The sequence below is a fragment of the Hydra viridissima genome, unplaced genomic scaffold, assembly GCF_058129835.1.
Source record: "Hydra viridissima isolate aposymbiotic clone 2 unplaced genomic scaffold, HvirCarnegie_v1 scaffold_3, whole genome shotgun sequence".
Taxonomy (NCBI): Eukaryota; Metazoa; Cnidaria; class Hydrozoa; order Anthoathecata; family Hydridae; genus Hydra; species Hydra viridissima.
The window spans coordinates 4,730,373-4,756,502 of record NW_028324302.1 but is presented as its reverse complement, the minus strand read 5'-3'; the positions used below and the strand labels follow the sequence as shown (position 1 = coordinate 4,756,502).

The 26,130-nt window shown below is 27.7% G+C and overlaps 2 protein-coding genes, 1 long non-coding RNA gene and 1 pseudogene across 8 annotated transcripts; 2 read left to right on the top strand and 2 right to left on the bottom strand.

The window, feature by feature from the left end:
- Window positions 1–788: 788 nt before the first annotated feature.
- LOC149890687 (uncharacterized) lies at window positions 789–1,346 on the bottom strand. Its single transcript, XM_090081950.1, has one exon. It carries the CDS (start codon window positions 1,344–1,346, stop codon window positions 789–791), a length of 558 nt encoding a protein of 185 aa, XP_089938076.1.
- Window positions 1,347–2,226: 880 nt separating this feature from the next.
- LOC149890685 (uncharacterized) lies at window positions 2,227–7,638 on the top strand. 5 transcript variants are annotated; one of them, XR_016451118.1, is made up of 5 exons: window positions 2,352–2,975; window positions 3,556–3,678; window positions 4,747–4,793; window positions 4,918–5,157; window positions 6,463–7,638. It is a non-coding gene; the product is annotated as an uncharacterized LOC149890685 (long non-coding RNA). The 5 variants fall into 5 exon arrangements; XR_016451117.1 differs by lacking the exon at window positions 2,352–2,975 and adding an exon at window positions 2,227–2,266 and having other exon boundaries at window positions 4,747–5,157; XR_016451116.1 differs by having other exon boundaries at window positions 2,346–2,975; window positions 4,747–5,157.
- LOC149890686 (uncharacterized) lies at window positions 2,822–6,553 on the bottom strand (annotated as a pseudogene). The gene is made up of 7 exons (XR_016451115.1): window positions 6,449–6,553; window positions 6,193–6,279; window positions 4,545–6,027; window positions 3,887–4,445; window positions 3,545–3,642; window positions 3,157–3,356; window positions 2,822–2,964 (listed from the first exon to the last, which is right to left on the bottom strand). The product of XR_016451115.1 is annotated as an uncharacterized LOC149890686 (transcript).
- Window positions 7,639–18,393: 10,755 nt separating the features above from the next.
- LOC149890684 (uncharacterized) lies at window positions 18,394–21,178 on the top strand. The gene is made up of 2 exons (XM_090083458.1): window positions 18,394–18,587; window positions 19,897–21,178. Exon 2 carries the CDS (start codon window positions 19,922–19,924, stop codon window positions 21,044–21,046), a length of 1,125 nt encoding a protein of 374 aa, XP_089939584.1. The 5' UTR covers window positions 18,394–18,587; window positions 19,897–19,921; the 3' UTR covers window positions 21,047–21,178.
- The last annotated feature ends 4,952 nt before the right edge of the window (window positions 21,179–26,130 follow it).

Sequence of the window (26,130 nt, the reverse complement as noted above, 5' to 3'; positions counted from 1 at the left end):
CCTTACCTAGTAAATTTTTAGATATACCTGATACATGGAATTATTCCCCAAAAGAAATGGAGTTTATGAAAAAAATAATTGTCTCACAAGAAGAAAGTATATCATTACAAAAAAAAAACTGTAAAACAAAGGCAATGTGCACAATGGTCTAAGGAGAGAAAATATAGAATAACATCATCAAATGCACATAAGATTTATATTAGGAAAAGTAACTTTGAATTTTTGATAAAACAACTTACAGAAGACATTAAAAAATCCAACAATGTTAAAGAAATGCTAAATCACGGTAATATTAATGAAGACATTGCAAAAGAAAAATTTTAAAATGTAATGCTTTATCGATTAAACCAAAATATCAAAATACTTGAGACTGGGTTATTAGTTCAACCATGCATCCCTTGGCTAGGTGCAAGTCCAGATGGACTTGTTTTAATTTATTCAAAGCCATGTTTAATTGAAATTAAGTGTCCTTACACAAAAAGAAATGAAAATCCTAATGATTTAGTTAAGGAAGAAACATTTTATATTGGTTCATTACCTACAGGAGAATTATTTCTAAAGAAGGATCACTTATTTGGCTATTATACACAAGTCCAAATGGCCCTGGGTTTATCTGGACTAACTCATTGTTTGTTCATAGTTTATGTTTATAAAGGAATTATTATTGTAAATGTTGATTTTGATGAATTTTATTTTTTAGATGTTATCGATAAGTTAAGCGATTTTTATAAAAAATATATTTTATCATTCTATGTTTCTCAGTAATAAATATTACATATCTTACATTTTTACTGTTTTATAAGAGGATCCATAAAGTTACACAATAAACAGCTTACAGTCCAAATTTGATTAATTGATCCATATAAAACAAGAGGTATTTCATTTCGTATTTGTTTATTTTTCTTAATTCGTTGTATGGCACATTCTACATGAATTCTTAAAGCTGCTATTGTTTGACTTTCTATAACCTCTTCATATGATAGCTGATCTCTCCCATTTAAAAAGGCTGGAATATTCAGTGTTACACCTAAAGGCTTAAGCAGATCATTAATTAAAAAACCCCTATCAGCCATTATAGAATCACCACTCTCCCATAGCTCTTTTTGCAAAAGTCCTGATTGCTTAACTATTTCAATATCAGAAATAGAGCCAACAAATAGTTCACTAACAAATGTTACTGCACCAGAAGGAGCAATTCCAACTAATCCTTTATAGGTTACGTGATGCTTATTATGTGAAAACAGACTTCTTTGAATCGTTAGGCTGGAAGATCTTTGACAAAGCAACTCAGTACAGTCAATAATAACTTTCGTTTGAGGATATGTCTCTTTAAAGCATTTTGGCATATTATGTTTAAGTTGATCTAAATTTGGCCAAATTGGTATAGCACCAAGTTTAAGATATATAAAATTTGACCATATAATAAGGTATCTTGAAACAGATCACTTCGAGAAAGAGTTTTAATCTGTTTACATTTTTGTCCTTACTGGCCTCTTTTTCAAGCTGAGAAATTAGTTGCGCAATCGAATTAGAGAAATGTCTATTACAAAAAAATGTTTTACTTGGGATTGTAGTATAAAAGTGACAACATACATACATACATACATACATACATACATACATACATACATACATACATACATACATACATACATACATACATACATACATACATACATACATACATACATACATACATACATACATACATACATACATACATACATACATACATACATACATACATACATACATACATACATACATACATACATACATACATACATACATACATACATACATAGGAACATATATCGTTAAGGGCGACCACCTCTTTATCCATTACAAACGGATCCAATTTAAATTTTTTTTTTGTTCACTAAAAGAGTTTTAATTTCCCTAATCTTGAATTAAAATGTATAATTATACTTAAATACATTCGAATGAGGGATTTCTAAGGACTTTATTTGAAATTTGCCCGGAAGCGTTTAAACAGTGAAATCAAATATTTGTATATATCGAAAAGTTAGTATAAGCGGATCCAACTTTACACGATACTGATTCGAAAGCTTCTATTATATTATATACTGAATACTGAGAAAACCATATCCACATCTTCATCATTGTTGTTGATTTATGCCGCGGTTTGTAGTTTTACTGCTAAGCGCGTCTGGATGCGATTAGTGGAGGTTTTTAAAAGCAAACATTTTTTTTTACTTATAAAAGAAGAGAGAAAAACTGTATATAAACAGAAAGAACGAGGAAAGTGCGAAAATTATTATTTACAAATTAGTTTTTCTTTTTCTTGTTTAATTAACCTTAAAAAAAATTGAAAAACATAAAAGAAACATCTTGGAGTTATAATTGATAATGCGAAATACATCACAGCATACAACTAAATTAAAACGAAATGAAGACTTGTTGCCTTCATCATAATCCGTAAGAATAAAGCTCAAAGTCGTTAAATGGGAATTACTCTACTATTATTTTTTTTTTTGTTCTCTCGAGAACTTTTATACCTTTTTTTGAAAGTTTAACCCCACTTTTTCTTTCTTGTTTCTGTGTAAAACATCAATTTGCGTTGCAAACTTTGTTTCAAGTCAAAGAACTAATTCCGTTAAAAAATTGGCGATTGTAATCATTTTGATGGGATTTTTAAATTTTTCAACTTTAAATAAGACTACTTTATGTCGGTCAAAAATTAATATTGATTGATTTTCTTTCATTTTCAACAACGATCTTTCTCATCTTGCAATAAAGGGAAAAAAGACGGGAGGGGGTGTGAATATGCAGTAGCGCGTCATTAAATAGAAAGGTTAGCTAAGGATGGCGAAGGAAAAGTTTTTAAAATAAAATTTTTACAGCAGTAGTAAATGTAAACGTTAAAATATATAAAAAATAAATCTAGTAAATATTTAAAAGAATTATGCTCCAGCTTCTTCATATTCTGTAATTTTACTTTTTCTAAAGCAAAAGTATGTCTTATTTTTTAAACATTATATATATATATATATATATATATATATATATATATATATATATATATATATATATATATATATATATATATATATATATATATGATTATCATATAATCATTCAAATCACATATGCAGGTTATATGAATCAAATTTTATTGAGGAAACAGAATTTTACCTAGAATTCTTTATCTTCTTAAATTCACTGTTGAATTTATCCCTAACTTTTTCTAATCCTCTCAACTTATGATGAGGAAATTTGCTTAAAACATTCAAGAAATTGTGATGCTGGGGTCTTTTATTAGAAATAAAGTATGCTTTGAATGCTAATTGCAATTCTTTCATTTCTTCTGTTGACCACTTACTCCATGTTTTTTTCTAAATAAAATTTAGTAAATAATTTTCTTTTCTTTTTTGAAAAATATGTGTGTGTGTGTGTGTGTGTGTGTGTGTGTGTGTGTGTGTGTGCACATATATATTTTTATATTGATATATACTATAAAGAAAAATGTACAAAAATTAATATTTTAGTTTGTAATTTTCTCTGTAATTTAATATTTTGTTACCCTTTTACTAGAAACACCATTTTCATCATCTGCAATGGCAATATCAGAATTTTCTTTCTGTTTACGTTTGATTTCTTTGGTTTGCTTTGTTCTTTCATCTGAAATAAAGTTTGCAATCACAGCTACAGATACAGGTACTGAGTTTATTTATTTTCAAAATTAGTTAATCTGGTTAAGTATTAGTGTTTGCCATATAAGATTTTAGTATAAATTCTGTGTTGTAATTCTTAAAATGATTAATGCATTGATTATAGTTTGATTTCAATGTTACTCGTTAAATCCTAGTGTAGTTATAATCTCAGTTTTTTCGTTTAAAAACTTCATTCATTATAAATTACTAACCTTCAGTTGGCTTATCTACTGTTACAGAATTGATACCTTCAACTTCATAATCACTTTTGTCATCATCTAAAACATTGTCTATTTTTTTGTTTTTTAATTTCTTTCCCTTATCTACTGCTGTTAAAATTTTTGCCACTTTTGTCAATTCTATATGACTATCTTCTTTGCGGTACCATGCAAAATGAACATTATGAGTATGCCCCATATGGTTTGTAAGCCATGTTAGTTCAGCCTGTGACATGTCTAGGAGCTGCAGCAGAGTTGCAAGGAGCTTACGAGTTCTTGTAGGTGTGATTAGTTTTGGTTGCTTTAATAATGGTATCTTCTTTGTTAAAGCTTGTAAGGTGTCCCATCCCCAGTAATAAAGATCGCTTAAGCCACTTGCAAATACATATAAGTTGTCGCTCAATATGTTTGCAGCTGTGCGATATTTAACTAACAGTCTTATCACTGAAACTGACTCATCTGTAAATAGAATTGGTACTAAAGCAGATTTGCCCTTTTTTTTCTTTCCTTCAACGTAGCATAATTTAAGGTGACATGCTAGTTTCCGCTCTACCTAGATTATCAGATTATACTAGTTTAAACCAAAATTAAATAATTTCACATCAGTTAGCCCATACAGTTTTAAAATAAAAAGTAATTTAAAAAAAACTACCTCATCTTCAATTTGGTCAATATCATTTCGACGTTTCCATCTGTCATCTTCAACTCCTTCCCAATCTGAAAGTTTTAGTTTAGAAACCTCCCCTCCTCGTCGTGCATTGAAACTCATCCAGTGTGCAAGTGTGAGTTTTTGTAAATATCTGTATTCTTTAACAACAAATTTTTCACAATTTTTTTTCTATTTCATCGACTAGAAAGGATCTAAAGATAACAACATCATCTTCAAGAGGAAGTTTCTCAGGTGCTTTAGCCTTTTTACACTTATAGGTTGCCCTTGCATTATTTGCAAGTATGAGCCACTCTGATTCATATAGTTCTAAAAAATTTCTACACTTTTCTGTCCTTATGCTATTATTTTCTTTTAGCGACACAGCGCGGACAATTAAAACTAGGTTGTGAAGTGAAAAACCAAGCTTGCAAAAAGTATTAGGATTGTCAATATCTCTTGGGCCTCTGTACCCTGTTAAAAATTTTGCTGAACTTACTATTTTGTCAAAGTTTTCACTCAACACCATATCTTCAGCTCTAGCATTGGAATTATTTGATTGTTTTCTAAATTCAATCAAAAGTTTTGCCAAGCAACGAAGGGAACCTCGAATATCATGGTATCTGTTTTTTTCTTTCTTTTGAAGCAAAAGATATCCCTCTTTGAACATTAGAGCGTGTTCGTTTCTCAGCTGTTGCACTCAGTTTAATCTATAAGGTTTTTGATAAAAATTGCAATAAAAATTTTTTTTAGTTGATTATTGTCAGATAAATAGTTTGGTAAAAGTATGTGAGTAAAAAGAAAAATTTCACAACAAATGTAAAGAAAAACTATTAGTATATACCTTGTTGTTCAAATTTAACCTTAAAACCTGGGCATTCTCTTGATTTTCTGTGTTATTGGGATAACATTGTCCCATAACCAGACTTTCAAGGAGAAGGCCCTGGGAATTAGGTTCATTTAACCATTGTGAGTTTTCTTTAAACCCTATACTATTTTCTTCAGGTTGGGTTTCTTTGATTTTACAAGAAAACTTATTAACTGTGAAGTCCATAAATTCAATATTCTAGCAAGATATAAGCAATATACCATTAAAAACTGTATAAAATGTGAAAACTTTACAAATCATAAATAAATAAAAATGCAAATTTGATAGTTTAATAAATTTAAAAAGTTTAAGAAAATTTAAAAAGTTGTTAGTTTTTTTTTTCTTTACCTTCTTGAGCTCACTACATGATTGCAAACTTGTCCCTAGAACATTGTCCTTGTTAAAGTTATCAATTAAATTATCTTTAAAAAAAACACTTTCAAGGAGCTTGTCCTGGGAACTAGTTGCTAGGTCAAGTTTCTTATTATGTGTTTCTGATTCTTCAAATGAGGTTATTTTGTTTTTCTCAGCCTCTTCACTTGTAAAAGAATTCTTGCAATTTAATGTCATCTTGGATACTCCATCATTGGATACTCCATCATACATTAACAATTCTTGGTTCTAATAAGAACAAAATTTTTAAAAAGGTTTTTTGGAGTCTCACTATTGTCTTAGTAAATAGTTACACGTTTTTCAAATGTATGACAGTAATTCAAAATTTTGAAAACACAAAATTGTTTTTAGTAATAAAAAAAGTTTTGAAATTTTGGATTTAACTTATTTTACCTGAGAATTTGGTTGCAATTTTTCAATTTCCAATATCACAGCTTCCTTTTGCTTGGATGACAAGGTGTTCTCCATGAACTCAATAAACTGCAAATAAAAAATTGCTTAGGAGTTAAAACCGAAAAAATTAGTACAAAAAAACTTTTTTTTTAACTTTATTAAGAATAAATTTAAAAAATGTATTTTCATTTTATTCGGAATGAATTTACTTTTACGGACATATGTTACGTTAATAATTAGTATATTGTTCAGTTACCCTTTCTAATTCAGGTCGTTCCGATGGTTCTCCGCTCTATGCAGAATGAATAAATGAAATTGTAATTGTTGCATCTATTGATTTTGTTTGGTAGAGATTTTTTACATCATCCAATATTGGTCTGATGCCTTTGCATAAAGCTTCAGTTAGTAAGTGATCCTTTAAAGATGGAAGTACGTTTTGCCAAGGTGATGACAGATCTGATAAAATTTCGTAAGCAGAAATAGCCCAAGAAAATATATCGGTTTTCTTCGATGGAGTTTTTACGTAACCAAAACAGATTTCTGGTGCAGTATACGATAAAGTCATTCCTTTTGTCGGAAAAGAAGTTACGGTTGCAGTTATAGTTTCTTTTAGGAGCATCATTCCATCAAAATCAGCTACCTTAACTGATATTTCATTTAAACTTCCGAATACAAGTAAGTTGCTCGGTTTAAAGTCACGATGGACAACTCCATTGTTGTGTAAATAAATCAATCCTTTGGTGGCTTGGAATATATAGTTTAATCTCTCTTTAAAGTTGAAATAAGTATTGTCATTAAATATTGATAAAAGTGATGACAGGTTGTGTACTTTTTCCCCGTCGACATTAACGCGGCAATATTCAAAGAGTAGCGCTGACGGTTTTGTACTAAAACCGCAGAACTTTACTACGTTATCATTTTCCAGTTTTCTTAATACATGAGCGATATCCATGATCTTTTTTTTCGAAACTTGCCTCTTAAACGCTTTCACAGCAACTGTATTTTTTCTTAAATTGTGAATGTATACGATTGCGGATGTGCCTTCGCCTACTATCATTGATGGATTTAATGGCAAATCGTATACATTAAGATGAGCTATTTCTTCTTCCAGTTTTTTTATTGACAAGGGTAAAAATGATGCCATGTTTAGCTGTAAATTAGAGTAAAGTGATATTATAAGTTCTTAAAAATCTTAAATTTTTTTAAAATCTCGAAAATATGTTTAGAAACTATTATCGTTTAGTAAATATAGTTATTTTTAAAAACGAGTTTCGTACAGAAAATATTTATACATAATAAATTAAAATATCTAAAAACTCCTCAACTCTATCTTTTTACTATTTTTACGAATCTGTATAAAATGAATGTGGGCAACTATTTATTTATGCTCTATGACGATTTATTTTGTTTTGTAAAGTTCGTTTTAAAAAACCACCGCTAAAATGACATGTTTCTGCTTCTTTATTGGTTCGCCCAAAAATAACTAAATCAAGAATACGGTTGTGATTAAGTCGATAATTACTTCGATGAGTGGCAAAGCCAAAAAGCATAATTATCAAATTTCGCTAAAACTTCACTCGTTGTTAACTAACTTAAAAATAACAAAACTGTATTGTAATGAATTCGTGAAATTATCAATATATTAAGAACTGTAATATTTGTAACAAAATGAGCTTACAGAAATTCTAAAGTTTCCTTATTTTTGTGAAACATCTTTCAATTAATGCCTGTAATCAATAATGGTATAATATCTTACCTGGGTAATATTTTCGTCTTTGATTTAAAAATAATGGAGATTCAATTTCATAGGGTTACAAACCGATTAAAGAAGAAAAAAAATTTTTTTTTTTATATATTGTTGTTTTTCGTTTTGAAACGGTTTTAAAACGCTTAGTATGTCACGTTTCGAATTTTCTAATCTTAAGAATAAAATAGCTTGCATTGCGTTTTTAAACCCGTTTGCAACGCGTTGGAAACCCATTTTATATAATTCGTAAATTTAGATTATAACAATAATGATAAATAGATAATATATTATAATAATAAAATAGATAATATATAATAGTTAGATAGCAACGATAAAAATGGCAATAAATCGTAATTTAGATAATAACGGATAATTTGGATAAAACAAAATAAAAATTCTTATAAAGAATAATGTTACAATACTCAGTTCACAGCAAATAATGATTTACTAATAAAATACAAGAATATCATTAGAAATAAATTAATCACAATATAAAATTAGAGTTTCACAAAATTTATATTGTAACAGTTAAATCAGAATTTTTATTTTAAAAATTTTTAGGTAAAATTAATAATATATTCACAAAGAAAAATATATAGAGGTTAAAGAATGATATTAACCAGAACTATTCAGGAAGAAATGGTGAAGTCCCTTAAAAACAGATTCTTGGACTTACGGATAAAACCTGTTGTTAGGACGTTCAGGAGGGTATTCCAAAAAATATAGTTATAAGTGACTGACCTTAGGTTATCTCGACACGTTGTCATATTATTAAAACAGTTCTGAAAAAAGTTTGGAAAGATATCGTGTATTTGTTCCCAGATAAATGGACAATTTAAAAACTGATTTAAGTTAAAAAGGGAAAAACTTAGGATGTCATTACGAAAATTATTGTGCATAAATTCGTACTGCCCTATTTTGAAATGCAACGGTTTTAGAAAAGCATGCGGTTTTAGAATTTCCCAAACATGACAAACATATTGTAAATGGGATGAGTGTTATATGAATAGTAACGTTTTATATTTAACTTTAAGTCGATCTTATGCTAACATTCCGTTGGCTTAATTTGAGAATAAGATCATTTAAGTGTGTTTTGAATGAAAATTTCTCACCTATCACAACACCGAGTTATATCACTAGATAAAGTTTTTCAGCCATTTATTCTAAAGTTCATGTTTTTAGGAGAAATAAAATATAGTTTTCGTAATAAAGTTAGTATGTTACATTTTAAATATTAAATTTTCATAAAAAAAGATCAGTAATACAGTTAGTTAATCTTTGGTATTAAGAGAAAAAAATCCTATAAAGAACAGCTAGTATAGGCCAAGGACGGGCACACATGAGAGCTCCATTCCTTTTTTTCATTTTACAATTAGTCGCACAATAATTACAGTTAATTGCATCAAGTCACTCATATTTAAGAAAATATAGTTAAGAGAAAGAAACTACAAAATAGTTGTTTTAAAAATGTTACTATAAAATTTAGAAAATTGTATTTGATAAAAATATAACATTTATTTGCTGATGGTGCCCAGCAGTGTAAATGCGCGCGGACTTTTTATTTTATTTAAATATTTTTTTGCTTTAGCCTAAATTAAAATAACAAAATATCTAGATTTTATGAAATGTTAATATCCCAAGATTGAGGGAAAAATGTTCTTAAATGTGAATTAAAAATACGGATGTAAATTTTCAATGGCAGCCAGAAGAGGATCCACATATCCCCATCGTTAGTATTGGCGAAAGATAATAAACAATCAAAATCAGTCCTAAAAATGAAAAAATTAGTAAAATTCAGTATACGTATTTTCTCCTTTTTTCTAGTTTATTCTCTGTTATCAAAAAATCATGAAAAAATGAACAATTGTAAATTAAAAACAAAATATCATCAAGTTAGCGCAAAATTCAAAAATCGAGTTTTCATGTTTTTCTATGGCCGATGATATTGACACCCTAGACATAAATTCCAAAATGGAGTTAATTTTCTTGGGATGGAGGGGGAAATTATCCCCGAGAAAATTAACCCTTTTTGGACATTGACGCCAGGAATTAATTCATTCCTCAAAAAATTGGGGATGATTGTCCAGGGGATAATGATATAAATTCCTCGATTTACGGAGGAGAAGCAACAAAAAAACATTTAAAATAAAAAAAATTTTGCACAATTTTCAAATTCAATACAGAGTAAAAGAGATCTCTAAATATATAAAAATCGATTTTATATAAATTATGCAGGCATTAGGTGACTTCTGCATTGGAACTTTTAATGAAGTAACATTTTGTGGGAATAAACTCGCAAGCAAAAAAAAAAGTTGTTTTTTTAAGAGTCTGTTTATAACTACATATGAACAAAAAGTAGTTACAAAGTTTGATCATAACTGAGTAAAACCATCATAAATTTGTTTCTAGATTTAAGAAACTTTAAGAAAATAGAAATTTGTGACTTAAAAACAAAGAACTTTCAGCTAATTCTAAATCTTTTATTGTCCCGAGTTTTGCTTGCAGTAAGATTGAACAATATCTTACTTAAGAAAGTTTTACATAATATGATTACTCCATTTCTTTTAAACTTATTTCACTTAAAAAGTGAAATAAGTTTAAAATCACAAGGTTACACACCACTAGATTGTAAAGAAAACTTTATACAATAAAGTTACACGTTGTTTTTTTTTTAATAAGAAATCAAGCAAATGGGCTAGTACTAGCAAGTTTCTTATCTTAAGGGTACTTTTTTTCAATTCTATTGCTAAAAGTTTTATAAGAGTTTCTTAAGGGTTTCAAAACTTTTTCTTTTTTCTTTAATTTCGAATTTTTCGATTGCGCGTAAAAATTAATTACTTATTGAATTGTTGTTCTCCATTGTAGATAATATTTGTTTTAATTTCGTGTTATGTTGATATTTGGGTGAAAAATTATGAAAATTCCTCTTAACAAAATAAAGTTATTATCGAAAAGTAACTCAGTACTAATAAGTTTCTTAAGATTTTTGGATTTCTAGTACTAGTTTCTTATAAACATGTTTCTTATAAAAAAAACGTGTAAACTAAGTAAATTAATGCAGCTGTAACTAATAAAATGCGCTTTCTACTTTACTTTAAATTTAAAAAGACTTAGAAAACTTGTAGATATTTTCAGTTTGAAATTTAGTTGATAATAAGTTGGGGATTTATGGACTCTACTTATATATTGTCTACTTTTAACAACTCTCGATTAACTTTATCAATATATATTTCGTGTTAATATGAATGTTACAAAAACACATTTTAGACAAAACTATTTTCTCTCCAATAAAAGGTTTGGTGTGACAAAACACGTTTGGTGTTTCATTTATCAATCAACCAGTTTCATATCTAAAAAAATTTATTTTTCTGTGATACTTATGAATTGCTCAAAAATATATTTTTTACTTTAACAGTGGAATGTTTTCACTGCGAGCCGTTGTGAAACGGATTTGAAACGCGTTGCAAACCAGTTTCAAGCGATAAGCAAACATTATTACGTTTTTAAATTTAGCAAAATTCGAAATTCGATTGAGCGTTTCAAAACCGTTTCAAAACCGTTTCAAAACGAAAAATAGGAATATAAAAGTTATTTTCGCTCAAACTTTTTTAAATCAACTTTACCAAGTATTTCATTTACTATCCCGACTGAAATGAATAACGAATTTAAACAATTTTCTTTGAAAATGACTTAGGAATAATTATGTTACGAACATGAATCATTTCACATCAAAACGACTAAACTTTTATAATAAAGAAACTATATGTCACACTATTTTTAATATTGGTACTAGTCGCTCAAACATTTGAGTTAGAACTACTCAAAAAATTTCTCTCAACTCCCAATACCTTCGGAAATATCTTTTGTCAAAGATTAAACTTCTTTAGGATCATTCTTAAAATTGGTATCATGGACTCTCAATATTGTTAATAAAATGGGTTCTATTGAAAAACAAATACTCTAAGAATGTAAGTAAAGGTTTTGTGATACAAGGAAATCCTTAAAAATCTTTTCAAATGAAATTCTCTGCAAAGTTACCAAGAATAATGCATTCATTATTCTCAAGCGCGTTCTTTAAATCTTTCAAATAACTTGCATGACTTTTGGCTATGTAGAAATGAGAAGTTAATCCATAGATAGCTGTTATGAGACTTTTATATTCATCTTATTTATTTAATTTATTTTTCCATCATTCTAAATTGTAGGATATGGGAAGGCGGAGGGGGATGTTACCACCTTCAAAATGCAGTGTGATTATTTTTTTAAATGAATATAGTCATTTAAGTGAGATGAAAGGTTAGTTGCTATATCAGTTGCCATCCACTCACTGATTAGTCTTTTTATGAGTAAGTGTGTGGCAACTGCTTTAAGTTAGTTAATTGGGCTTCTACACAGTTCTCCAATTCCTTAATACCTGTGCCTATTTAAAATATCAGATAGAAAAAGTTAAAAGATTTTTTTAAAATAATATTCATGAACAACTACAAAATTTTTATAAAAGGGCGGATGCATAACGTAACAGTTGAAAAAATTAAAAATGCAAAGGAGTTTTCTCAATGGGGGAAGGGAAGTTCCCCATCCATATCACTCTCATTTTGACCTAATGCAAATGTTTTTTGTAAAAATACATCTTGAATAGGAAAGTGCTCCATCTTCCCATGGACTACTTTAAAATTTGATTAGTGGTGATAAGTACAGATGCACACTCAATATGTCCCCCCAGTATCAAAGTTAACTAGCCACTTAGAACTAAGGTCCCAAAAGTAATATCCTAAGAATAGCAGTGATCAGCTGAAAAATTATTTCTTTTCAAGTGTTTCTTTTAATGAATATTTTCTGATTCTTTTTACAAAAAAATAGCTAAAACCATTTTCTTGACAAACTTTGATTCTTTACGACAATCTTTTCATCTTACTTTCTTTTTATGACTAAATAAGGAGAAGCGTGTTTTATTAAGGATGGAAAATGGGATGGAAAGTAAATAACATTTCACTTTAATTGGTCATAAACAGAATGTCCATACATTGCAGTAGTACAACACATTCAAAAAAAGTACTAAAACATGAAAATACTTGAGCAGTGATATGGGACGTATTGATGATTCTTCGCTTCAGCATGTATTGATGAAGCAAGTTTTTAATGTCTGAAACGTTTCAATACTTAAAAAATACCTTAAGTGCATGTTACATGCATGGAAAAATTTAAAGATAGCATGGGTGCCTATTCGGAAAAATGGTGTTTGTTGCATTATTTATTAATGCAACGAACTGTTTGTAGAAGCTTCTTGTTTTATAGGATGCGTTTCTCGCAACAGCTTCTTGTTTTTAAAGTATGCGATTTTTGTAACTTCTTCCCTTAATAAATATTCACTTCTTGATTTAAAGCAAACTGTTTTACTTGTATTACTTTAGTTAACTATTTGAGATTAAAAAGTAGTTAAACAGTAGTAAACATTTTTATCAAGATGTATTGAACGTCATTATCAGGTATAATACACTGAGAGCAAGGTGGGAGACTATACTTGGAGGATAATACTTGAAAGGCCATACAATTACAGGGAAAATAAAAAAAAAAACATTAATTTCTGAACTTTTTTACATATATTTATTTTTTTTACTACAATTGTTTGTGTTAAATAGTACTCTTGTAAAAAAAACTTCAAGTTTATAATCAAGAAATAAAAGTTTTAGTATTACATTCTTTGGAGGGTATAAAAAAAACTTGGGTGTGAACTTTCTTTTTTAAGTTTGTAATGTGGAAGAAATAACGATCAGATATGCTAAACTTTGACTCAAAATTCCTGTTGACCAGCGTAATAGGCAATTTAGAACTGTCAAGTAGGTCAATTTACTTTAAATAGTTAGGAAAACTTTAAAAACTTAAGAAGCAGGACATATCGAAAACCGAAAGTCAATAAGTGACAATACCTGTAATCTTCAAAAATGGTTAACTTATTTGTAGAATTTTTGAGTCGTGTGCTCAATACTTTCTACATAACAGTTCTGCGATTGACTAGTAAACATTTTTAGAAATTAAGCTGCGATTTCACAGCTTAAAACTTTAGTCGTGAACAGTTAGGTACAGAGTGACAAGGCACAAAATGTTTACTATATCAGAGCTTAATCACACGGATAGGCACAGTCCTGAAGAAACCTTAGCGATTCTGGGTTTTTTAATACTTCAATGTCTTTTTTAGAATTTTCACCAAAACTCAATGATTTAACAATAGTATTTTATTTGAAATAGTTGAAGTCCACTTTGGCGGTTTTCAACAGCTTTCCAAAACGCCCAAGCTTTGACAAGGAATATTTACGGAATATATACAATTTTCAACAGTTTTCCAAAACGCCCAAGTTTTGACAAGGAATATTTTAGGAAATGTGTAAAGTTGCGAGCTGAAAGTTAAACCCAATTTAATTAGGAAAAAAATAATCTGATACAGGGTCGATTTTAAAAATATTAAACCACTTTCTGTTTCGTAATTAAAGAAAACAAAATTATTAGGCACAATTTTTTTGAAGCAGGGAATAGAGAATAGGGGGTTTACCACGGCGATCTTTACTTTAGGCCTAGGCACCGTGCAAACAATATCTGATTAAATTCGTTTTAAAACTCTTATACGCAGCTATATAATTTCGATATTTTGGATTATTTTCACGTATTAAACGTACACTTTAAAATTATAAGATGAGATTACAATGGCATTAACTTGCTACATAAGTTTTATTGCTACGTAAATTTTATAGTTCGAATCTTCGAATTTGGCCACACCGCAAAAATTACATGCAACTTGATGTGGTTTCTATTTTTTCAAGATTTTGGATTATATATAACGCTATATAAAACAATTGAAGTAGTACTTCAAAAAAATGTATTTAAATAATATACAATATAAACTAATGATTTTTTAAAAAAAGCTACGAACAATTAGCAAACAACTGAGAGATTTTTTTCTTTTACATTTGTATTAAACTTGTATGTGGAAACCACCGTAAGAAACAAATTCACGTGAAGTTTCGAGTTTGTCATTTGATTTTTACATTTTTTCAATTTTTCAAACAAAAAAATTTTGGCTTGAAAAATTACTAGATTTAAAAATCAAAAAACCTAGATTTCATTTTTTAAAAAACAAAAACTTAAAAAAAATAGTTTGCATTAACTTTAAGAGAGAGAGACAGAGAGAGAGAGAAACTTACCTTATTACAGCTTTACTTCACAGATTTTTTTGTTTGTTTAGATTAATTTCACAGTTGACGAAAACTAGTGAAAATGTAGCTGCAAGCAGTTTGCTTGATGAGTATATAAAAGATTACCCAGAAAAAATAAAAGATGAGATTTTGGGGCAAGCTGCAAAAGCAGCTTCAAGACATGTACTTGCACTGGCAGTGCTAAATATATTTTTTACAAATGAAGAAATGTCACAGACTTGTTATAACAAAAAAAGTGCTGCATTTAAACCTTTAGACGACAATAAAATTAATCAACTCAAAGAGGTTGTTTTCATCATCAAACCGCCAATTGAAAATGAAAATAAAACAAAACTTTGGAAAGAAATTTTTCAAAAAATCATAACTAAGTGCAGGTTTGTTCGGTTTAAGAACGCAACAGCCTGCACTTAGTTTGGTGTATTTTTAATTTTATTTAAATATTTTACATTTAAAGAAATCTTTCTTTCCGAAGTTCTGTAAACCTTTTTGAATTAATTCTAGTATTTCGTCTTTAAAGTTTTTAAATGCAGCAGACTGTTAATAAACACTTAATTAAATAAAGACAAGTCTTTGAATTGTCTTCATTTAAAAAAGTATATTTTGCAATGCCTAATGATTTATTTATTTACTTTAATAAAATGTTACATAAACTTAGTTTCTTTCTCTTTTTTGAATCTACCCAATACTTCGGGAATATGCAGGAAACTTATTTAGTAGATTTAAATAAACGTTCAATAAATGTCGGCAAGTCATTAGGATACAACTTATTTTGCTTAAACATTGCAATTTTAATGTAAAAGTAACTAGACGATTACTTTTTAAATATTAAAAAAAAATTCATCTTTACCCTACCGTTCTTTTACTTGGTGATAAGAACTAAGAAACATAAAACTTGTTATTAAATATTCAAATACAGAAAAAACAAAAAATGATCGTTAGGTTCCGAATGTTCTTCGCTATCCCAACGTTTTAGAAGTAATGTAAGTAATTGCAACTTAAAACAGAAAATGTGATTTTGTTTTATTAACTTGAACATTTATAAAAGCATTATTAATATTGAAAAGGAGCAACAAAACTACGTATTCATTAAGCTTGCGATAATGTTACAGTTATATGGCAATGGTGTCATAAATAAATTACAGACCAAAAGTCAAGTCAGTAAAAAATTTATACCAATATATTATAGCTAGCATTTCGCACAGCATAAAACTGATAACCTTTTGCACCGATAGGAGATTTTTAAAATAAAATCTTTCAGAGATTTTCTAAATTTTTTTTTATGATGGCTAAATGGTATAAATTTTTATATTGAACGTTTCTAAGTTTCTTAACATTGAATAGTACGATGTTGAATTACAGGAGTTCGGCCACGAGAAAAGAAATGGTACACTATATTAGATGCTTATTTTATTAGCTTAAAAAAACAACTACCATATCAATAAAAGTGCGTCACATTTGTCTGATTTACGATATAAAAGTGCCTCACATTTGTCTGATTAGTTGTTCACTTACTTCTGTGAGCAAATTACGAGGAAAATTTTTCTAAAATTATAAAGATTTAAACTATAGAATATTAGAAATTAACAAAAATTTCGTGCTTGATTAACATACTTCAACAGTCTTGAGTTTCTTTGGAACAAACTCGCATGGTTTACCATTTAAGCTTTTACGTTGCGTAATGACGTAACTTACACAGCTGCAACTTCTGTAATTAAAGTAAGTTGTAAATCTGGAGTAAATCTATCAAAATACAAATCAGAATTGAAAAAAAACTATAACAAGATAAAAAAGAAAAATTAGAAAAAAAAAAAAAACAAAAAAAAAACCCGGATCCGGATATGACAAATTTCCGAAAAACATAATGTAAGTAAAATAGCTGTGTAAACAGTTAACCGGATCCACCCTCAGCAGTTGTTATATCATCATTAAAATGCGTTATTTGCATTTTAAAAGGTATAAGTTTATACGGATCCACTTCTGGATGCGCTTAAATTTTTGGACGCGCTTAGCTGCTGTGTAAGTATAAAATGGTTGCGCTTATCGTAAAATGTGAATCCATACATACATACATACATACATACATACATACATACATACATACATACATACATACATACATACATACATACATACATACATACATACATACATACATACATACATACATACATACATACATACATACATACATACATACATACATACATACATACATACATACATACATACATACATACATACATACATACATACATACATACATACATACATACATACATACATACATACATACATACATACATACATACATACATACATACATACATACATACATACATACATACATACATACATACATACATACATACATACATACATACATACATACATACATACATACATACATACATACATACATACATTTTTAGCTAATTAAAAATTATTACTTACTAATTATTACTTATTAGTTCCACCCACTCCATGTAAGGATTAATTTGGGTGGAACTAATAAACAGAAATAAACGTGATATTAAAAGAATTGAAATAAAGTTAAATTTAAAAAAGCGCAATAAAAAAAACAAAACAACAAAAAAAAAATGTACGAAAAATACCCGATCGTGTGAAAATTACGGTTCCAGGATTGGGTAACTTTATTACCCAATTTTCGGGTACTTCTACGGGTAATTTTATTACCCGGTTTTCGGGTACTTCTATGGGTAATATTCGGGTAGTTTAAATCGGGTAATACCCGACCCGGTTTTCGCTCCAGAGCGAAAACCGGGTTGGGTATTACCCGATTTAAACTACCCGAATATTACCATTACACAGCCAAAAATAATTTTATATGGACATATAAAATTATTTTAGGCTGTGTAATGAAGATTTACCAGAAAGAAAATCACTTGTTTATCATGCAGTAGAGTAATCTAAAAACAAGATCTTTACTAAAAGCGCAAGATTTAATTATTTTCAATATTTTAGAATAAATTTTAACACGTTGTGAGGAAGGAGAATAAAATTAAAAACAATGATCGGAAAAGACGTACACAAGATGACTCGTCAACTCTTCATATAAATAAATGATGGAGCGTAAAGTATTAGGTTAAAAACAACAACTGAGACAAGACGTACACACGGAGACTTATTCAACCTGGCATTACTACAAGTACCTCATCGCGCAAGGCATTTTTCGGCTTTTTCCCTCCTCATTTTTTAGTTAAAATCGGACTGACTTCAAGTCGCCGTAAATCCAAAACAAAAAAGAATTTTAAGTTAAAACCTGAAATTTTTCTAAATTACGTCGAAACAATTTGTGCTAATTTTTTCAGCAATTTTGATGAGGGAAGGTGCAACCCCTTGTTTTTTAAATGGAATTACACAGTTGCTTAGATGCACTGAAAAATTGAAAACAGTGTATTTTCATGTTAAAAAGAAAAAATGTAAGTATTTACAAAAATATTAAGAAAGAAATGTATCTATCTATGCATGCATGTATATACCGACAATATAAGATAGAAACTATCTTATGTATTAAGCTATAAAACAAATAATTTTAGAACTCTGTGGTAGTAACTTTCAAAAAACTTTTTGCACATCACATTTAAGTTGAAGTGAATAATATTGAACACAAATATGATTGGTATTTTTACAAGAGATTCTTGTAAAAACTCATAAATTGTTACAAAATACATGTATTTGTAATATTACAACATAATTTTCAATGATAGCGTTTCACTAGTTCTCCCTCTATATAAAAGTATTTAATACCTAATTATTTTCAGTGATTATATAAAAAAGGTTTTGGATGTTTTGATCCTACAAATGCTTTCCATTCCTGCAAAGTCAATGATCTGGTTAGAGAAAGTGGTCATCTGAGGGTCATAAAGAAGAAATACAACAAGCTATTTGTCTAAAAATTGATTGACATACACAGGGTTTAATCATCAAAAATGAATAATATTTTTCAATAACTAAAGTTATGCTGAACTTCTGATGATTCATTACAAAAGAAATATTGTCAGTGATCATGGCCGCTCTGAAGCAACATTATTTACACCAACTTTCTTCAGATTGTACTTCAATATGCCAAGCCAAAAACTAAAACAGTATAGAAAAAAATTTGTTTGTAAAGTGATTGCTATAGTATCTCAAAATATTTGAATGGCTGATTAACAATAATACCTTTTGTATCTGATGAATCAAAGTTGATTAAACATTTTTAAGGCAAGAATTTAAAGACTTTATGCAATAAGTTAGCAAATATATAAAAATGGTTTGGAAGCTCAAAATGATAGTTATAGTAATTGATAAGATTAAAACCATTAATTTCACTGGTGTAAATGGAACTGTTTTATAGACTAAGTGTAAAATAAACTTTTTTCAGGATATATTTTTGAAAGGTAAAATGAGCTGAAAAAACTTATTAAAATGTTAGTCAATTAAAATAGCTATTTTCTTTCTTTCTTTTTTTTTTAACATATTACAGAATACACTGAAATTACTAAAATAAAATATTCAAACATATATATATATATATATATATATATATATATATATATATATATATATATATATATATATATATATATATATATATATATATATATATTTGTTTGAATATTTTATATTACCTCAAGTTAATTTACTTATGTAGGTGTAAATTTTTGTAAGTATTTTGGTATTTCATATAAGTTTGGGATGAATTAACACTTGTAATGTATACTAATAATTTTTTGTACATATTTGTAGAGCAACAATTATTTATAAAAAAAGAATGGCAAGTTATGATAAAGACACCTTTTCACGACAATTTTCATCGCTACGGATGAATGCTTCACTTAATCAATTGCAGCTACAACAAGATCCTGAAAAATCTTCAGTAAGCATTTTGAAACATTCACTTAATCAATCACTGCCACAACAAGATCCAGAATATACTTTAGTGAGCATTTTGAAACATATACTAGGTGAAACCAAGGTTCCCATCAGTTTGTCTTACTTGAATGTCACTTTTAAATCATTAGGCTTAAGCTGGATGATCACAGAAAATCTTTTTTTGAGAAACCGTAATGTTTTTGTATTATCAATTATTGGCAATGATTTCAAGCTATCATTACGAAAACCCAGTGAAAGCTACGAAAGAACAGATGATGGTGCAAATTTAATTAGCATTATTAGTAAAGACCTTTCCTTGATTTCTCGGGCTCAAGCTAATCTTCAAAATCCAATGCCGTTTGATGACTTTTGTGAAAAGTATAATTCAAACAAGTACAAAGTGAATTTGGCATTTGTTGTACGTAACAGTCATGCTTTGAGACTTTCTTTAACAGATCGCACTACTTATGTTAAAGTACAAAGCAAGGACTTTACTTCTGATATTAAGGAAGATGTCATATGGAGCAGTCTTCAAAACGAAGGATTTAAAACAATTTTTGTCACCTGTTTAAAAGGTTTGCTTGAAAACTTCTCTGAACCTGTGCCACTAGGCAATCTCCAAAGCTGCTTTAATTTTGGCGGTTTAGTTATTGATAAAAGCTTTTTAAGAGAATACTCTGACACTTTTCTGGGCGATGGCACAAGAGGAATAACATTAAATAAAAATACACGCAATACTCAAGTTACACTGAACAATTTATCAAAAAGCATTTCATTATCAACCCAATCCAATCAAACTAATGAAACACTGGAGTCAAAACGATTGTCAAAATCTGATCTACGAAAAGCTTATATAGAGCTTGCATTACAAAATGATGCCTCAGTTGTTGTTTTAGGTTCAAGCTCTCAACAACCATTAATAATTGAAACACTTGGAAGTAATATAGATGTAAGATTAAAGTCATTGATCTTTTTAAGAGATCATTTAAATAAAGAAATAGAGTCCATGAATAAGAACCTTTAAAATCGCGCATAACTATGCAGCCATAAAAAAATGTTTTTTTATTGCGCTATTTAATTCATGTTATATCGTTTTATATTCATATGCAAAATGTAGTAAATGTGGTTTAAAAAATAGATAGTGAAGTAAAATTTAGCTGTTTGGTTTGAGTATAGTAACAAGATGCTATAAACTGTCCAATCTACCACCATAACTTAATTTGCTTTACAAAAAAAAAAATTTTCTAAGAAAGAAACTATTTGAATTAAAAAAAGCACATTTTCACCTTAAAGGTCCAAATAATTACATTTTAAATATGAGAAATAAATAGTATTTAATTATTTCACAGATATTTGCATTCTTTATGTAATTATTTACATGTTGGGTTTGTTTTATTTTTTTTTTTGTTGATATTTTTATCTGTTTGTTGTTAGTTTGTAGTGTGTAGCTGTTAAGGTTAAGGTTTAGCAAGGTAAGAGTTCTAGGGTTATATGAAAGGTATAATGTGGAGGTTGGGATTGGCTTGAAGGTCTGGGGATTACTTGGTGAGGAAAGGGTGAGGTTTGGGGAAAGTTTGGTTAGGAATGGACAAGGTTTAATCATTAAAGGATTAAAATTGTTTTTGCCATCCTCAGTATATTCTATTATACAATATTGGTAAAAAATAATACCGATATACAATGGCAAGTAGTAAAGTAAACTAAAGTTTTGTTGACTTACTTAAAAGTAACTGTTAGAGGTGCCCACAAAATTAAGAGCAAATGCTCAACGTTACTTTAGTAAAAGCTTCCTTATTTTCTCATTTTTGAGCAATCCCTCAACTCTTTTTGCAATTGCTTATTAGCAAAAGCTTTTATTCACAAGTGATTACAATTGCTCTTATTTATTATTCGCATAAAGTGGAACAATTGCTCCGAAAACTCATAACAAAAGCAATTGCTCACTTTACTCACTCCGCCTATTAGGCTGTGTTATTGCCAATAATGTAAATAAATTATATATATAGTATTAAAAATAAATATCTTGTATTTTGTGTTTTTAACTTTTAAATTTGACTGTTGATGATTCGTTTGTTTAATTAGACGGTAATTGTGATTGAATTCATTAAACAACAAAATTAATATAATTATTGTGAATGAAAGTTCATTAATGAGTATGAAAGTTAATATACTTATTAAATATATTAATATATTATATATAATATAATATATTAATATATTATATTATAAAATTATTATATTTATTATATTTATGATAATTAATATATTTCATAATTAAAATAAACTTTTTCTTTTGAATTCTGTATTTTTCTGTATGCGTTTACTTATTACATACATTTTGTATTTTATTACAATAAATTCTGCAGTCATAGCTATATTCTTGACATAAATGGCTTAAGTGGTTATTACGGAACGAAAAGTTAAGGTGGCTCACCCCCATTAAAAATCAAAAAAAAAATTTTTTTTTTTCTTTTGAATTATGTTATTTTAAGCATTGAAGTACAAAATCCATAATATATTTTTACTATTATATGCTTAAAAAGTAACAAAAAATACCATTTTTGTGGTTAATACATAATAGTCCTTTGTGGTTAATAGTGAAGTTAATAAGTTAATAGTCCTTTGTGGTTAATACATAATAATCTTATATTTTTCAAAAATGTTGTTTTTTCTTGTTTGTTACACAAAGTAAAGAAATTTTTTTAGAAACTTTCATGTTTGAAATTTCTTAAACATAGAATTATATGTAAACATAGAATTTATTGAAATTTCTACTTAACATTTACTGTACTTTCTACTTTAACATTTACTGTATTTCTACTTTTACCTACTTGAACCTGTTACGTTTATCGATAATGGATACATTATCGATAAACGTAACAGGTTCAAAGCGGGTAATAAGGCCCACTAAAAATCGGGTAATAAGGCCCAAACACGAGGTCAGCGGTAATAATAAAAGAAATGCGCTAAACATTAGTTTAGATTTACATAATAATTAATTCCAAAACTTAAAAAAGTAAAACATTCCAAGTTAACTTACAATTTGATGGCTAAATATTTGAAAAAACAATTAAAAATTTTATAAATATATATCCATAATTTCTTTTTTTCTGCTTCCTGTTACATTTTTTTTGTTAATTATTTTTCCAAACCATTATAAAAGATGTAACTTGCATATAATTTTTTTAATATTTTAGTGAAAGACTCTTCCAAATTCACTAATTAATGTAATTAGCTTTTTAAAACATGTTATGTCATCTAAAACATGCAAAATGAAAATATCTTTTTGTTGATTACGAAAAAAGCGGTGCAATAAAAAAAAGCAAATGCCTTGAGAATGAACAAATATAATATATATATAATTGTTATAAAAGATGTAACTTGCAAAAAAAGTTTGACATATCCTTAAATTCATTTTTCTGTTCAATTGTTAAAACTATATGTAAATAACAATTAAGAGAAATAATCATGAGTTTAGTGAAGATGAGAAATTTGCAGTAACTTTTGTTTAGAGTGGCCACAAAAATAACATTGAAAAGAAAAGAAAATTGGTAACACTGAGTACTTTTTTCAATTTCATCCATCACTGGGGACTATTATTAACTATTATGTATTAACTAAACTCATTAAACTATTAAACTATGCTAAACTATTATGTATAAACTAAACTCATATTACATATGAGTTTAGTGAAGATGAGAAATTTGCAGTAACTTTTGTTTAGAGTGGCCACAAAAATAACATTGAAAAGAAAAGAAAATTGGTAACACTGAGTACTTTTTTCAATTTCATCCATCACTGGGGACTAAATTAATAGTTTATAATATATAATATAATAATATATAATATAATATAAAATAGTTTAAACTAAATTAAATAATTTAAGTTTTGGGTTTGGAAAAATAATTAACAAAAAAAATGTAACAGGAAGCAGAAAAAAAGAAATTATGGATATATATTTATAAAATTTTTAATTGTTTTTTCAAATATTTAGCCATCAAATTGTAAGTTAACTTGGAATGTTTTACTTTTTTAAACTTTAATTCAATTTGGAATTTCTAGATTAACATTTAACTTGTACTTTAAAATAGTAACTTGTACATATAAAAAAGTAGAAATTAACATTTAAAAGTAGAAAGACAGTAAATGTTAAGCTTAGTAACTACATATTCATGATAATACAATATAGTCTTAATATCTATCTAATGTTTATTTGATTAACAGACTTTATCTCTAAACAAAAAATTCCTGTAAATCTTTTTGCAGTTTAAAAAATTCTTTCACATCCTGTATTTTAGTGAAAGACTCTTCCAAATTCACTAATTAATGTAATTAGCTTTTTAATTGGTGAAACAAATAATGTACTAGGAAAAAAACAAAAAAAGTTTCTAATTTTGCAAATACATCTCCAAATCAATACTTTTGAAACTAACAGGCAAAATTATCAAAGTTAACAATAACAACGTAAATTTTAATGCTAAAATGATGTAAATAATAAAAAAAATTTAAATCTAAATTTAATTTTTTTAAATCAAATTTTTTAAAAATATTCATATAAAAAAATATTTACTCACAAAATAAAATATTTACAACTCAAAAACAGTCATTTTGAGATAATTTTGAGATGGCTTGAATATGCTTTTGAAAATGCTTTAATCACTTAAAAAAATGTCTTCATTTATCCAGCAGTTATATTTGGAAATGCAATACAATCGATGAGTTACATTTGGGTTAAAATGATTTTTTAAATAGGGGGTTTTTAACTTTTATCAACATTTTAGTCAATAGAACTCGCGTCCCATTTTAAGGTATCGTATACGATTTAATATGACCCCTGCCTCAATTAGTTTGTCTCTAAAATGAGAAAAAATTCAGATTGGACCTATAATCAACAAAACAAGTGCTCTCAAATAACAAGATTCTAATCTTTTTGCTTTTTTTTTTCTAAAAGTATGTTTTAAACATTTATGCTGATATACATTTTTTTAAAAAAACAAGCGCTAAATTGTAATATAGATTTATGTTAGTGGAACCCAGAATATTTTTCTAACTTTTGAGTTTTAACTTGTGCACACTTTTCTTGTTGCTTTTATCATTAGCTGAAATAACAAAAGGAATTTTTTAAAAAAAGTTCATTTCTAGAGATTTTTTCTCCTTAAAAGCGAAAACAAATAAAATTTAAACTGCAAGTATTTTAAATTCTTTGTTTTTTGCTATTTTCAAGGTGACCCAGCTTTTTCTGTTAAGAATTGAATACATGTATAGTATTTATATAATAACAGGTTTTTATTTATACCCTGTTTTTTGTAATATATGTAAATAACTTAAATTTCATGATTATTTCTCTTAGTCCCCAGTGATGGATGAAATTGAAAAAAGTACTCAGTGTTACCAATTTTCTTTTCTTTTCAATGTTATTTTTGTGGCCACTCTAAACAAAAGTTACTGCAAATTTCTCATCTTCACTAAACTCATGATTATTTCTCTTAAATTCCATGTCCAGTAATAACGATTACGTCTCTTTTTTTTCCGTCAATGTAAATTTCTCTTGACGATTATTTTGATTTTTCCATTACTTTTTAAATTCAATTTAAGTTAAATATTATATCTAGCAAATTAATTTTAATATAAATACATTTTTCTTAATGAAATTTTGAATTTCTTAATGGGGCATGGAATTGTATAAAAACTTTTGCACGATTATGTTTTCAATAAAATTTAAATTTCTTTCTTCCATTGCAAGTTATTATTTTTGAATAAATCATAATATATAATCATATTATAAGGAACAATTGTTGAAAAATTCATTTATTTTCAGTCAAAAGGATGATGAAAAAATTCAAAAATTTTAGCTGTTTATGAACTTTTGCACGCTACTGTATATATATATATATATATATATATATATATATATATATATATATATATATATATATATATATATATATATATATACAGTAGCGTGCAAAAGTTCATAAATAAAAGCACGCTACTGTATATATATATATATATATATATATATATATATATATATATATATATATAGTATTGGACAAATCATTTGCAACCAAATAATGCTATCAATATTTCGCTATCAATATTTCGTGG